The following is an 11,385-nucleotide window of genomic DNA, read 5'->3' as shown; positions in this document are numbered from 1 at the left end:
CACGCCTTTAATCCCAGCACTGGGGAGGCAGAGGCAGGCGGATTTCTGAGTTCGAGGCCAGCCTGGTCTACAGAGTGAGTTTCAGGACAGCCAGGGCTACACAAAGAAACCCTGTCTTGAATCACCCCTCCCTCTTCCCCTCGAACAGAGCAACTAAATATTTTTAATATTTCATTTTGTGTGTATGAATGTTTTGCTTGCATGTATACCTGTACTATGTACATGCCTGAGGCCATAGGAAGATGTTGGATCCCTTAAAATGGAATTAAGATCAGTGGTGAGCTACCGTGTGGGTGCTGGGAATCAGACCCAGGTCCTCTGTATCAAACAAGTGCTCTTAACCACCGAGCTGTCTCCAGCCTCTGAAGGGCAATTTGTAAGTTATATTTATGTACAGGAAACTCAGCAGCGTCCATTTAACCCATTTTGGTGACAGTTCTTTGTCCTTTACTTTTTCAAACATTTGGCAATGTGAGCCACAGAGATTGGACCTAGGTAGGACATTACCTTCCCAATGGCAACAGATCTCATCATGTCTGTTGTTATCATTGGCCCAGGTAGCTTCCACCAGCTCAGCCAGGGTCTTTGTCTTTGACCTAACCTGTGTCTTTCTATGCCCAGCTACCCTACCCTGCCTGCCCTTGATGCAACAAGGGACCTCCACCTTTGGACACAAGGCAGGAAGACCACCAGTTCCTTTGAGTCTGTAATGTATAATCTCCCCCAGCTAATAAGCATTTCTGTTTTCTACCAATACAGTGACAGTATTGACCCCACTCAGAGGACAAGTAGTCTCTCAGCAGGGATGTTTGTTCCTCTTACCAGCAGCATAGGCTGGCAGTGTCCTGCTTTGTCTTTGGTCTGTATTGTGGGGTGGCCCAAGCAGCTGTCTTGCCTGCCTGGCTGTCCAGGGCTTGGGTGAGCTGGTTAATCTCAGGAGATGCCAATCAGCCTTTCCCTACTGCAGCCAGATGTGATGCAGTCCTTTGACTCAGGTGAAACGTGAGGTCTTTTGGTAGGATGTCCTATCCAGTGTCAAAGTTCTTAGGCTGTTTTTCTGACTCACTACCTCCTAGCCTCCTGCTGCTGTTTCTTTTTAAATTTTGATACAGGGTCTCTCTACATAGATCACGCTGGCCTGTACTGAGATTAAAGATTTCTTTTTTATTGTCTGTGTCTGGGCTTTCTTGCTCTCAGTTTTATATGTGTTTCTACTAGCTCTTCGGGGATAGTTTCACGCATTCTCCTGAATGGCTTATTTCCTGTGAGTGCTGAGTAGTGTTACTTGGTGTAGAGCTCTAAAATTGGGTTTATTTACTCGGTTAATTTACTTTTGGATTGTAGTTGGCTACTAGTATCAAAATGATCAGTGGTAATATCCCCTGTGAGTCTGGAGGCAAGTGTGCATTTCTCTTGGGAATCATCCCCTCCGCAGTGTGGAAGTTCATCCAGCTGATTACATTGTCATATGTACTCACGTATGAGCAGTTGTGTCATATGTACTCACGTATGAGCTGTCATATGTACTCATGTATGAGCAGTTGTGTCATATGTACTCACGTATGAGCAGTTGGGTCATATGTACTCACGTATGAGCAGTTGGGTTTGTTTGTTTGTTTTTTTGTTTGTTTGTTTTTTTGAGTCAGGTTTTCTCTGTGTAGCCCTGGCTGTCCTGGAACTCACTGTAGACCAGGCTGGCCTCGAACTCAGAAATCCGCCTGCCTCTGCCTCCCGAGTGCTGGGATTAAAGGCATGCGCCACCATGCCATATGATCAGTTTTTAAAGTTTAAATTTTTAGTTTAGGATCTTCCTAACCCAGGATTGGTTGAAACTTGCTGTGTAGCTCAGGCTAACCTCAAACTCTTGATATTTCTGGCCCAGATTTGTGTTGGGATTGTAAGTGTATGTCACCATGCCTGGTTTAAAAATCTTTCTCTCTCTCTCTCTCTTTCTTTCTTTCTTTCTTTCTTTCTTTCTTCTTTTTTTTTAATTAGGTATTTTCCTCATTTAAAAAATCTTTTTCTAATAGCTAAATTTGCCCTGCTCTGGAATTGGAATTAGGAATATAGAAATAGAGGTTTATTAGTAGGTAAATGTGATTGATGACTGGGTAATGGTAAGTTTCAGATTATATGAAAGATTTTTTTCCTTTTTACATTTATTTATTTATTTATTTATTTATTTATTTATTTATTTGTATGTGAGTATACTGTAGCTGTACAGCTGGTTGTGAGCCTTCATGAGCCTTCATGTGGTTGTTGGGAATTGAATTTTAGGACCTCTGCTCCCTTCGGTCAGCCCCCGCTCACCTCTCCAGTTAACTCAACCCCTGACTGCTCTGGTCCAAAGTGTACATAAGTACACTGTAGCTGTCTTCAGACGCACCAGAAGAAGGTATCAAATCTCATTACAGGTGGTTGTGAGCCACCATGTGGTTGCTGGGATTTGAACTCAGGACCTTCGGAAGAGTAGTCAGTGTTCTTACCCGCTGAGCCATCTTGCCAGCCCTTTTTAAAAACTGTCCTATTAAGCTCAGTACAGTTGTTATACATGCATTCTAACTGGCTTTTCAAAGCACATGTTTCTTTAACGTGAATAGGAGGGAACTCAGAAGACACATTTACATCTCAAGTCTTGGAGGAGGGAACTCAGAAGACACATTTACATCTCAAGTCTTGGATGTTTGAAGACTTTTTCCTTTAAAAGACATTTTTGTGCCCACAGTCTATGGGAGTGACTTGTGTCTGCCCCAGGAGTTCTCTTTGGCAAATTTTTGGGAAGTCAGTTTTGTTTGGTCAGTGCACATGACTGCAGTATAGAGAAGCAAAGGAAGAGAAAAGCACAGATCCTTGAAGCATGCAGAGGTGTGTAGCAAGAATTTGCAACTCTTAAGCAGGTGTTGAGTGCGAGGAAGTAGCACACTTCAGCCATGACCTTTTCTTCTAAGGAAGAACAGCTTGAAGCCTGTCATTCTGTGAGGGTTGCAGTATTTTAAAGTCAGACACTTAGTACATCTTTAAAAAAGTGGTGAGATTCAAGTGTTTTTCTTCCATCTTAAAAGAAACTGAGTGCGTTTGGTTGTCATCTTGTCTTGACAATTGTGAGGCTCTGAATGACGGAGCATTTTTACAATCCAGGTGGCCAGAAGGTAGCTCCCTGAGCCTTCTCTTGTTGGGCTTACGGTAAATGAATTTTTTTTTTTTTTTTTTTTACCTATTTTTAAACAGAAACAGTACATTCCTATTCCGGAATCTTCATGTATGACCTTGAATCCCTTGTTTTTGTATTTTGCAGTACATTTTTATACCTGAAATTCCTGGTAGTGTGGGCCCTTGTCCTCCTTGCCGACTTTGTCCTGGAGTTCCGATTTGAGTACCTGTGGCCGTTCTGGCTTTTCATCAGAAGCGTCTATGATTCCTTCAGATACCAAGGACTGGTATGTTTCTATTGCATGTTCTCCAACTGTGAGGGATGTAGTTACCCTTCTAATTAAGAGAATATCTAAAGTGGCTGATACTGACCTGTTTTAAGTGGAGTTTATTAGGAATAAACTAGCTGTTAGCAATGGAAGTGCCTGTTTTGGGATGAGTTAATTGGGTCGGTAGATTGGGTCGGTAGATTAAGCCCACTGATGAATGGTTCTGTTTTGTTCTTTCTCACTTGAGCAGAGAGACAGGATTGGGCAGAGGATTACAAGAAGGAAGTAGCAATGGAGGACTCGGTATTGCCTAGTCTTACCTGGAGTGCTCAGGAACTAAGTTGTCATTGAATCAAAGCAGTGATTCTCATTGGTCTCAAGACTCCTTTTAAGTAATTAAAAATTCTTGAGAACTCCAAAGAGCTTCTGTTAAATGTAGGTTACAAAATAAACCAGGGGTGGTGAGGCACACCTTTAGTCCTAGGAGGCAGAAGTAGAAGAGTCTCTATGAGTTCCAGCCAGCCTGGTCTACAGAGTGAGTGCCAGGCCAGCTAGGGCTACAGAGACCCTGTTCTCAATAAAAATCAATCAAGCAAATAACAATTGAAAAAAAAAGAGAAAATAAAACAAGAAGTAAAACGTACTTATTAATTCACTGAAAATAACTATTTACCCAAACAATAGAAGGGTGGCTCTGGTTTTTAGAGCTCTCCGTATGGAAGGATCTCAGGGCTACTTCAGGAGTCTCTAGACCACAGGTTTTAAATTATCCAGTTAGAGCCTGGGCATAGCCTGAGCTTATTCTTTTGACTTACATGTTATTTCTATTGTGTTCCATAGCTACACCTTACAACTAACTCTCCAGTCCAGGCCTGGCGCTTTGGTCAGAGCAAATCCATGCTTCCAAAAGATGGCTTCAAGCTTATGTCTTATTGGTAATGAATAGTGGTGTCCAGAGGAAGGCAGCATTATTAATATTACCACCAGCATATTTCTTGCCAATATTTTGGTTCATCTGCATTCCAGCAAGCTTTAAGAATGAAGCTCTTTAGGAATGGTTTATGAGGAGACAGGAAGCTTTTCAGTGTTAAAGTTCTTGTTCACTCAGGTAAAACCTGCCTATGAATCCCAATGAATTCACTGTGGTCCAACCTCAGTTTCAGCCCAGTTCATGTCCTTGGCTTAAGAACTATGAACAAGAGCACTTTTTAATGTTGAATTAGCTACTGCTTTTTAGTATATGTGCTGCTCAAGCAAGCTTATAACCACTGCTTCCCCCTGGTCTATTCTGAGTGTTTGAAATTTCCTCTTGTTAAATTGCTTTGTATTCAGCAATTTTGTTCAACAAAGCTTTTAATAGCATACTTGAAATTAACAAATTCTGAAATGTGGCTTTTAATTTGTTTTTTTTTTTTTTTCTGTCTTTAGGCCTTCTCAGTATTTTTTGTTTGTGTAGCATTCACTTCAAATATCATATGTCTCCTCTTCATTCCCATACAATGGCTTTTTTTCGCTGCTAGCACATATGTATGGGTCCAGTACGTATGGCACACAGGTGAGTCTTAATGACTTCTTGGTTAGGAATTTTAGATTCAAGTTAATTATTTAGATTGATATTTTAAGGTTCCTTTCCCCAATATATCTTAATATGTTGCTTGGCTTGTGGTTGTGGTTTGTTGATTTGTGGGGTTTTGTTTGTTCTTTGGTTGTAGGGTTGGTTATTTGAGGCAGGGTCTTACTAGGTAATCCTGGTTGTCCTGTAACTCACTATGTAGGCCTGGCCAGTGTGGAACTCAGAGCGATCCTCCTGCCTTTGCCTTCTGAGTTCTGGAATTACAGCTGTGCCTTGCCTTTCCTGGCTCTTGCTTGCATGCATGGATTTCCTTCTTTTTTATTTGAATGAAAAGCTTAAGTGTTAGGTATTCTGGTTGGCAGTCTCTATTGTAAAGATGCGAGTTTAAAAGGGGCTCAGAGTGGCTTCTGTTTAGGAGGCCTTGAAGACATTCAGGTGCCACACAAGACTGTTTACACATTGTATTATTGAAAGGAATGCTAGTTAGAATCATTCAAGTGAACCCAATAATTTGACAAAAACCAACCCCCCCCCAAAAAAAATCTCCCCAGCATCTCAGAATCACAGTGCCCTCCCTTATACAGTTGTAAATGTGCAGCTGTATGGGCTCCTGCCATTTCCTCTCACGTTGGCTGTGTAGGAGGATGGAGCTCTCTACATTGAGTCTCACACACACACACACACACACACACACACACACACACACACACATCCTCCTTGCACTTTTCTTAAAAAAATGTATTTATTTTATTTATGTGACTACACTGTCACTGTCCTTAGACATGCCAGAAGAGAATATTGGATCCCATTACAGATGGTTGTGAGCCACCATGTGCTTGCTGGGAATTGAACTCAGGACCTCTGGAACTGCTTCTAACAGCCAGTGCTCTTAACTACTGAGCCACCTCTCCAGCCTGCAACCGTATTATTTTTAAGGTGGTCTTGAACTGAACTCTTTCTCCTCTTGCTTCCCAAGTGCTGGGATTGTAGGTTTATACCAACACACCCAACTTTTATAGACCTTTCCCCATGATGTTAAAGCCAGGGAGTTCTTAAGATACTATCTCTAATACCATTCCACACTTACTTAAAAAGCTTCTAGTGTGGTTATTCATTTCATAGATGGAGGAATAACATGTATTGTTCAATTTTTTTGTTTTTCAGTAATATTTTTATGTTTAACCTAATAGATTAATGTACCAAGTAGGGCATATTTAAAAGACCATTGTTGTTTTGAGAGGTTTCATATGCACCTCTAGCTGTCCTAAAACTTTCTGTGTAGAAACAGTCTAGCCTTGAAGTCAGATCTGTCTGCCTCTACCTCCCTAGTGCTTGGATTACAGATATGTGCCAGCACCCCACCTGGAAATATAAAATTTGAAATTATTTTCAAAATTTGTAATTGTGAAAATACCTATTCTGGGTGTGTTCGATCTGTAAGGCAGTGGAGGTATAGCCGCCTTCACATCTGATGCTGACCTTAGCGCAGGGGCTGGGCGTCAAGGCGCTGAGCTTTTCCTCAGAAGCTGACTTACACCGTCTCTGTGAGCATGGGCCTTGTCATCCATGGTCCCAAATCCTAACACTGACTGATGCAACTTGTAGATTTTATTTTTTCTGTTATTTTACTTTATTCTGTTGCAAGTTGCTTTCACCTTCCTGGTATTTTCATGCTCAGTGAGCATCCACTTCTGGAACAGAAGGTTTGAGTCTTCTTACTGTCAGAAAAGCAGCAGAGACCTGGCTGGCCTTGGCTACCCAAGTGCTGGGAGCGAAAGCGTGTTCCATCACATCTGGCCAGATCTGCATGCTTTAGAAAACTTTCTACAGTTTGTTGTATAGCTTTATCATAATTAAACAGTTTCCTCATAGTGAACATTTAAGTTAATCTTTGCTATTGTAAGTAGTTTTATAGTGAGTATTGTTTCTTGTATTTCTTCAGGGTAAGATCTAAAAATGAGATTTCTGGGTTAAAAGTATAGGTACATAAAGTTACTTATACTGCCAAGCTGTGTTCCAAAAGAGTTGCCATAAAGTATGCTAGTGTCTAGTTGGAGAGTAAAACTTTATCCATGCCATCCCTACACTATTTATTATCTGTCTTTTTTTTTTTTTGGTTTTTCGAGACAGGGTTTCTCTGTATAGTCCTGGCTGTCCTGGAACTCACTTTGTAGACCAGGCTGGCCTCGAACTCAGAAATCCGCCTGCCTCTGCCTCCCAAGTGCTGGGATTAAAGGCGTGCGCCACCACGCCCGGCTTATTATCTGTCTTAATTTTTTTTTTTCCCAGACAGTATCTCCCTCTGTAGCCCTGGCTGTCTTGAGCTCTGTAGACCAGACTGGCCTCAGTGACTGCCTCTGCCTCTCCAGTGCTGGGATTAAAGGCGTGGCCTACCACTGCCCGGCTTTATTTTATTTTATTTTATTTTATTTAAAATAATGAATTAAATTGGGGATCTGATTGATTTGGTGGTTGTTCCCTTAATAATGTTTTGGTAAAGTTGAGCATGTTTATTTATGACTTATAATTTTTTATTCTTTCCTTTTTCCTTTTTCTTTTTTCTTTTTCCTTTTTCCTTTTTTTTTTTTTTGGAGACAGGTTCTAATTGTGTGGTCCTGGTTGGCTTGGATCTGCACACCAGGCTGAACTAAAAACAAAAACAAAATCCCCATCTACTTTCTTCTGTCTCCTGAGTTCTGGGATAAAAGGAGTACACCCACCCACACAGTGCTTTCTTTAGTTTTTCCTGTCTTGTTTGTGGTAGGGATGTTGGAATTGAACCCATGGCTTTATACGTGCTAAGCATGTGCTCTGCCACTGGGCCACACCCTCTGTAATTTTGATTGGTTTTATTTGCATATTGAATCAGGATCTTATTATTTGCCCAGGCTGCCCTCAAAGTCTGAACTCAAGCCATCCCCCTGCCTCAGTCTTCCCAGTGGTGGGACTGCCATAGGCACGTAGTGCCATACCCAACTTTGGTCATCTTTTTTTTAATTGAGTTTTAGGAGCTCTTAGTCAAGGTTATGAGCCTTTTTTTTGACGTATGTACTGCATGTTTCCTGGTGGTTGTTTGCCTTTTGTTCTTATTACTGAGTTGGTTGGCTTGCTTGTCATAGAGAATCTTTGAGTTCAGAGCAGATTGCTTTTTAGTTTAGTTGAAAGTCTTAATGAGAGTTGCTGTCTTGACTGAATCTCCCAGGAAAGGCATCTGTTGTCAGCTACTCACTGATGGTTGTCTTTCTGTCCTTTCCTATAGAAAGGGGAGTGTGTTTGCCTACAGTGTCGCTCTGGATCCTATTTGTTTATATTGAAGCAGCGATTAGATTTAAAGATCTGAAAAACTTTCATGTAGACCTTTGTCGACCGTTTGCTGCTCACTGGTGAGTATTCCTTTATTTTTTGTCTACGTTTCTGTGTGGACGGATAAATTCCACTGAACAGGCCTTACCAGACAATGGAGTCCCAACTCTGTCCCAACAGCTGTGTGGCTGAGCCTGTCATCGTCTCTATGCTTCAGCCTCCTGACCTGCTCCTGAGTGCAGTGTCAGGTGTTTAACTTATTAGTGAGTAGCTGACAAATGATCTTGATGATGATTCAAAAATATCTAAATGAGCTATGGCCATTTTAAAAAAAATATATTATTTATATGAGTACACTGTAGCTGTCTTCAGACACACCAGAAGAGGGCATCAAATCCCATTACAGATGGTTGTGAGCCACCATTTGGTTGCTGGGAATTGAACTCAGGACCTTTGGAAGAGCAGTCGGTGCTCTTAACCACAGAGCCATCTCTCTAGCCCACTATGGCCATTTTTAAAAAGCTTCTGTAGTCTTTTACAGAAGTAACAAGACTGATACTTCGAAAAGGAACAGGTTTTCTTATGAAATATAAGTGAATATTAAGGTATATTTCATTTAATCTTAACTAAAATATTAAAAAATAAGCTTGAATTCTGTTTATATCAGTTGTGAAAAGTACAAATTTCCAAATAAACAGGCATTATATTTCTAGTATTTTTAGTTTTTACAAATGAGTTAAATGAACCTTGTCACTTTAAGTCTGTAGTGAAACCACATTTAGACTAATCAAAAATTATACATGTTAGCATTTATAAGCCTTACTATGGGTCTGACAGTATGTGAGGAAGCTTTGGAAAAGCATTAGGCAGTCAATTAGCTGTGATGTTTTACCTTCTGACTTAGAGTTGTCGGGACCTGTTCTAACCTGGGAGAAGATTTATATATTTATTATGTATAGAACGTTATGCCTGCAGACCAGAAGAGGGCATCAGATCTCACTATAGATGGTTGTGAGCCACCATGTGGTTGCTGGGATTTGAACTCAGCACCTCTGGAAGAGCAGTCAGTGCTCTTAATCACTGAGCCATCTCTCCAGCGCCCCCACCCCCACCCCCCGTACTTGTTTAAATGATAGCTGACACAGATGTGATTTTGGAATCACTAACTGTGTTTATGACTTAATTTTACAAAAGCAGCCATTGCTCTTATTCTTAGATACACAAAGATTAATGTATAATTGCCTAAACTTAACTCTACCTTGTTAAAAATTAAAAATAATGTCCTTTTGATTTTGTTTTGTTTTGTTTTGTTTTGTTGTGTTTTGTTTTGTTTGAGACAGAGTTTCTCTGTTTAGCTCTGGCTGTCCTGGAACTTCCTCTATAGATCAGGCTGTGCTTGAATTTAGAGATCCGCCTGTCTCTGTCTCCCAGTCCTGAGATTAAAGGCATGTGTACTCTTTTGATTTTTTAACACTTAGCATGGTTATTTGTAGATACCCATAAAAATCTCTACCCTCTAGTTCTGTTTAAATATTGTATTGAGAACTTCATACATGTATATAATCTATTTTGATCAAATCTAATCCCTAGTCCTGTCCCTTAAACTCTTCTATTATGCCCTACACACACACACCTTTGCTAGATAGCTAGGTGTATTCTTTTCTTTTTTTTCAAAGATTTATGTATTTATAGGGTATACTGGAGCTATCTTCAGACATACCAGAAGACCATTATTGGTGGTTTTGAGCCACAATGTGGTTGCTAGGAATTGAACTCAGGACCTCTGGAAGAACAGTCAGTGCTCTTAACCACTGACTGAGCCATCTCTCCAGCCCACATGTGTTCTTTTTTAAAATTCCAGTGAATGCTGCCAGTGTGTACATGGGTATAGGGCCATTTAGTGGAACATGGATATCTTCAACAGCTAGAGGTGGGGTTTCATGAGGCCATAGTCTCTGCGAGTTCTTGTGAGCAATGGCTCTGTCATGTCCAGATACCTTTAATTCTTAAAAACATAAAGATGCCTAGATTTTAATGTATAAGGCCCATGTTTCCTCAGAACTTAGTTGCTGTATCTGTCAGTAAACCTGGTGACTCTAGAGCTAAGGAGTCGTGCAGGGAGCTGGACAGTGCTCTCCTGTGGTCCAGCAGTCCTGTCCACAGGCCTTGTTCTGTGTGCACGAATTTATCATCAACTGGAATTGTTTTTCTAATTTTCCATCTCAGTAGCCTATGTGCTTGCTACACATGTTGTTTTAAGTTCGCAATTATTGGCTGGACTGTCTTCCTTCTAGCATTGGGTACCCTGTGGTGACTTTGGGCTTTGGCTTCAAAAGTTATGTGAGCTACAAAATGCGGTTAAGGAAGCAGAAGGAAGTTCAGAAGGAGAACGAGTTTTACATGCAGCTTCTTCAGCAGGCCCTCCCTCCAGAGCAGCAAATGTTGCAGAAGCAGGAGAAGGAGGCCGAGGAAGGTATGTCTCTACTCTGAAGCTGTAGGCCTAAGAGGCTAGTCACATTTTGGCTCAGTAAAAGAATTTTACTGAGATTTTAGATGTTTAGTTTTCCTGATATTCTTCCTCGTGGCATTGTTTGGCCATGAAATACAGAATGTGTGTGCCATATTTTACTCTCGGAGAGCCATTGGCTTCTAAATAAGGCGCATGTTTTTCATGTATTTTTATTTTATGTGCATGGAACTTTTTCCTGTATGTTTGTATGTGTACCACACTGGTACTCTGGAACCCTGGAACTGCGGTTGCTGGTTGTTCTGAGCCACCATGTGGCTGGGAACTGAACTCAGGTCCTTTGTAAGAACAACAAATGCTTTTAACTGTTGAGCCATCTCACCAGGCCCTAACTCATATTTAATTTTTAAAAATGTGAATATGTTGTTTAAAAATTTTAAAAATACTTAATAAAATACATCTTGACTATGGCATTATAATTGAAGAAGTTAAGACCAAAGTATATGCTGGTGTGGTCATGTGATGTTGCCTTTTACAGAACAAGGTGTGGGTTCTGTTTGAAAGTTTCATATACATGGTACAGTGATTCTTAAATAGAACCATTTCTTTTTTTTTTTTTTTTT

The 11,385-nt window shown here is 40.6% G+C and overlaps 1 protein-coding gene across 2 annotated transcripts in view; it reads left to right on the top strand.

The window, feature by feature from the left end:
- Maco1 (macoilin 1) overlaps positions 1 to 11,385 on the top strand; it is a 53,307-nt gene that overhangs the window by 11,447 nt on the left and 30,475 nt on the right. Inside the window, exons 2-6 of one of the 2 annotated variants that reach the window (XM_021160175.2) lie at positions 3,296 to 3,437; positions 4,260 to 4,527; positions 4,848 to 4,974; positions 8,252 to 8,375; positions 10,590 to 10,768. In XM_021160175.2, coding sequence (XP_021015834.1) covers positions 4,474 to 4,527; positions 4,848 to 4,974; positions 8,252 to 8,375; positions 10,590 to 10,768 — 484 coding nt within the window. In that variant the 5' untranslated portion in view covers positions 3,296 to 3,437; positions 4,260 to 4,473. The remainder of the gene's footprint in view (positions 1 to 3,295; positions 3,438 to 4,259; positions 4,528 to 4,847; positions 4,975 to 8,251; positions 8,376 to 10,589; positions 10,769 to 11,385) is intronic. The other variant, XM_021160173.2, reaches the window with a different exon arrangement.

The sequence above is a fragment of the Mus caroli genome, chromosome 4 (genome assembly GCF_900094665.2).
Source record: "Mus caroli chromosome 4, CAROLI_EIJ_v1.1, whole genome shotgun sequence".
In the NCBI taxonomy this organism is placed as follows: Eukaryota; Metazoa; Chordata; class Mammalia; order Rodentia; family Muridae; genus Mus; species Mus caroli.
The sequence above is the reverse complement of the archived record's forward strand: the minus strand, read 5'-3'. Positions and strand labels throughout refer to the sequence as shown.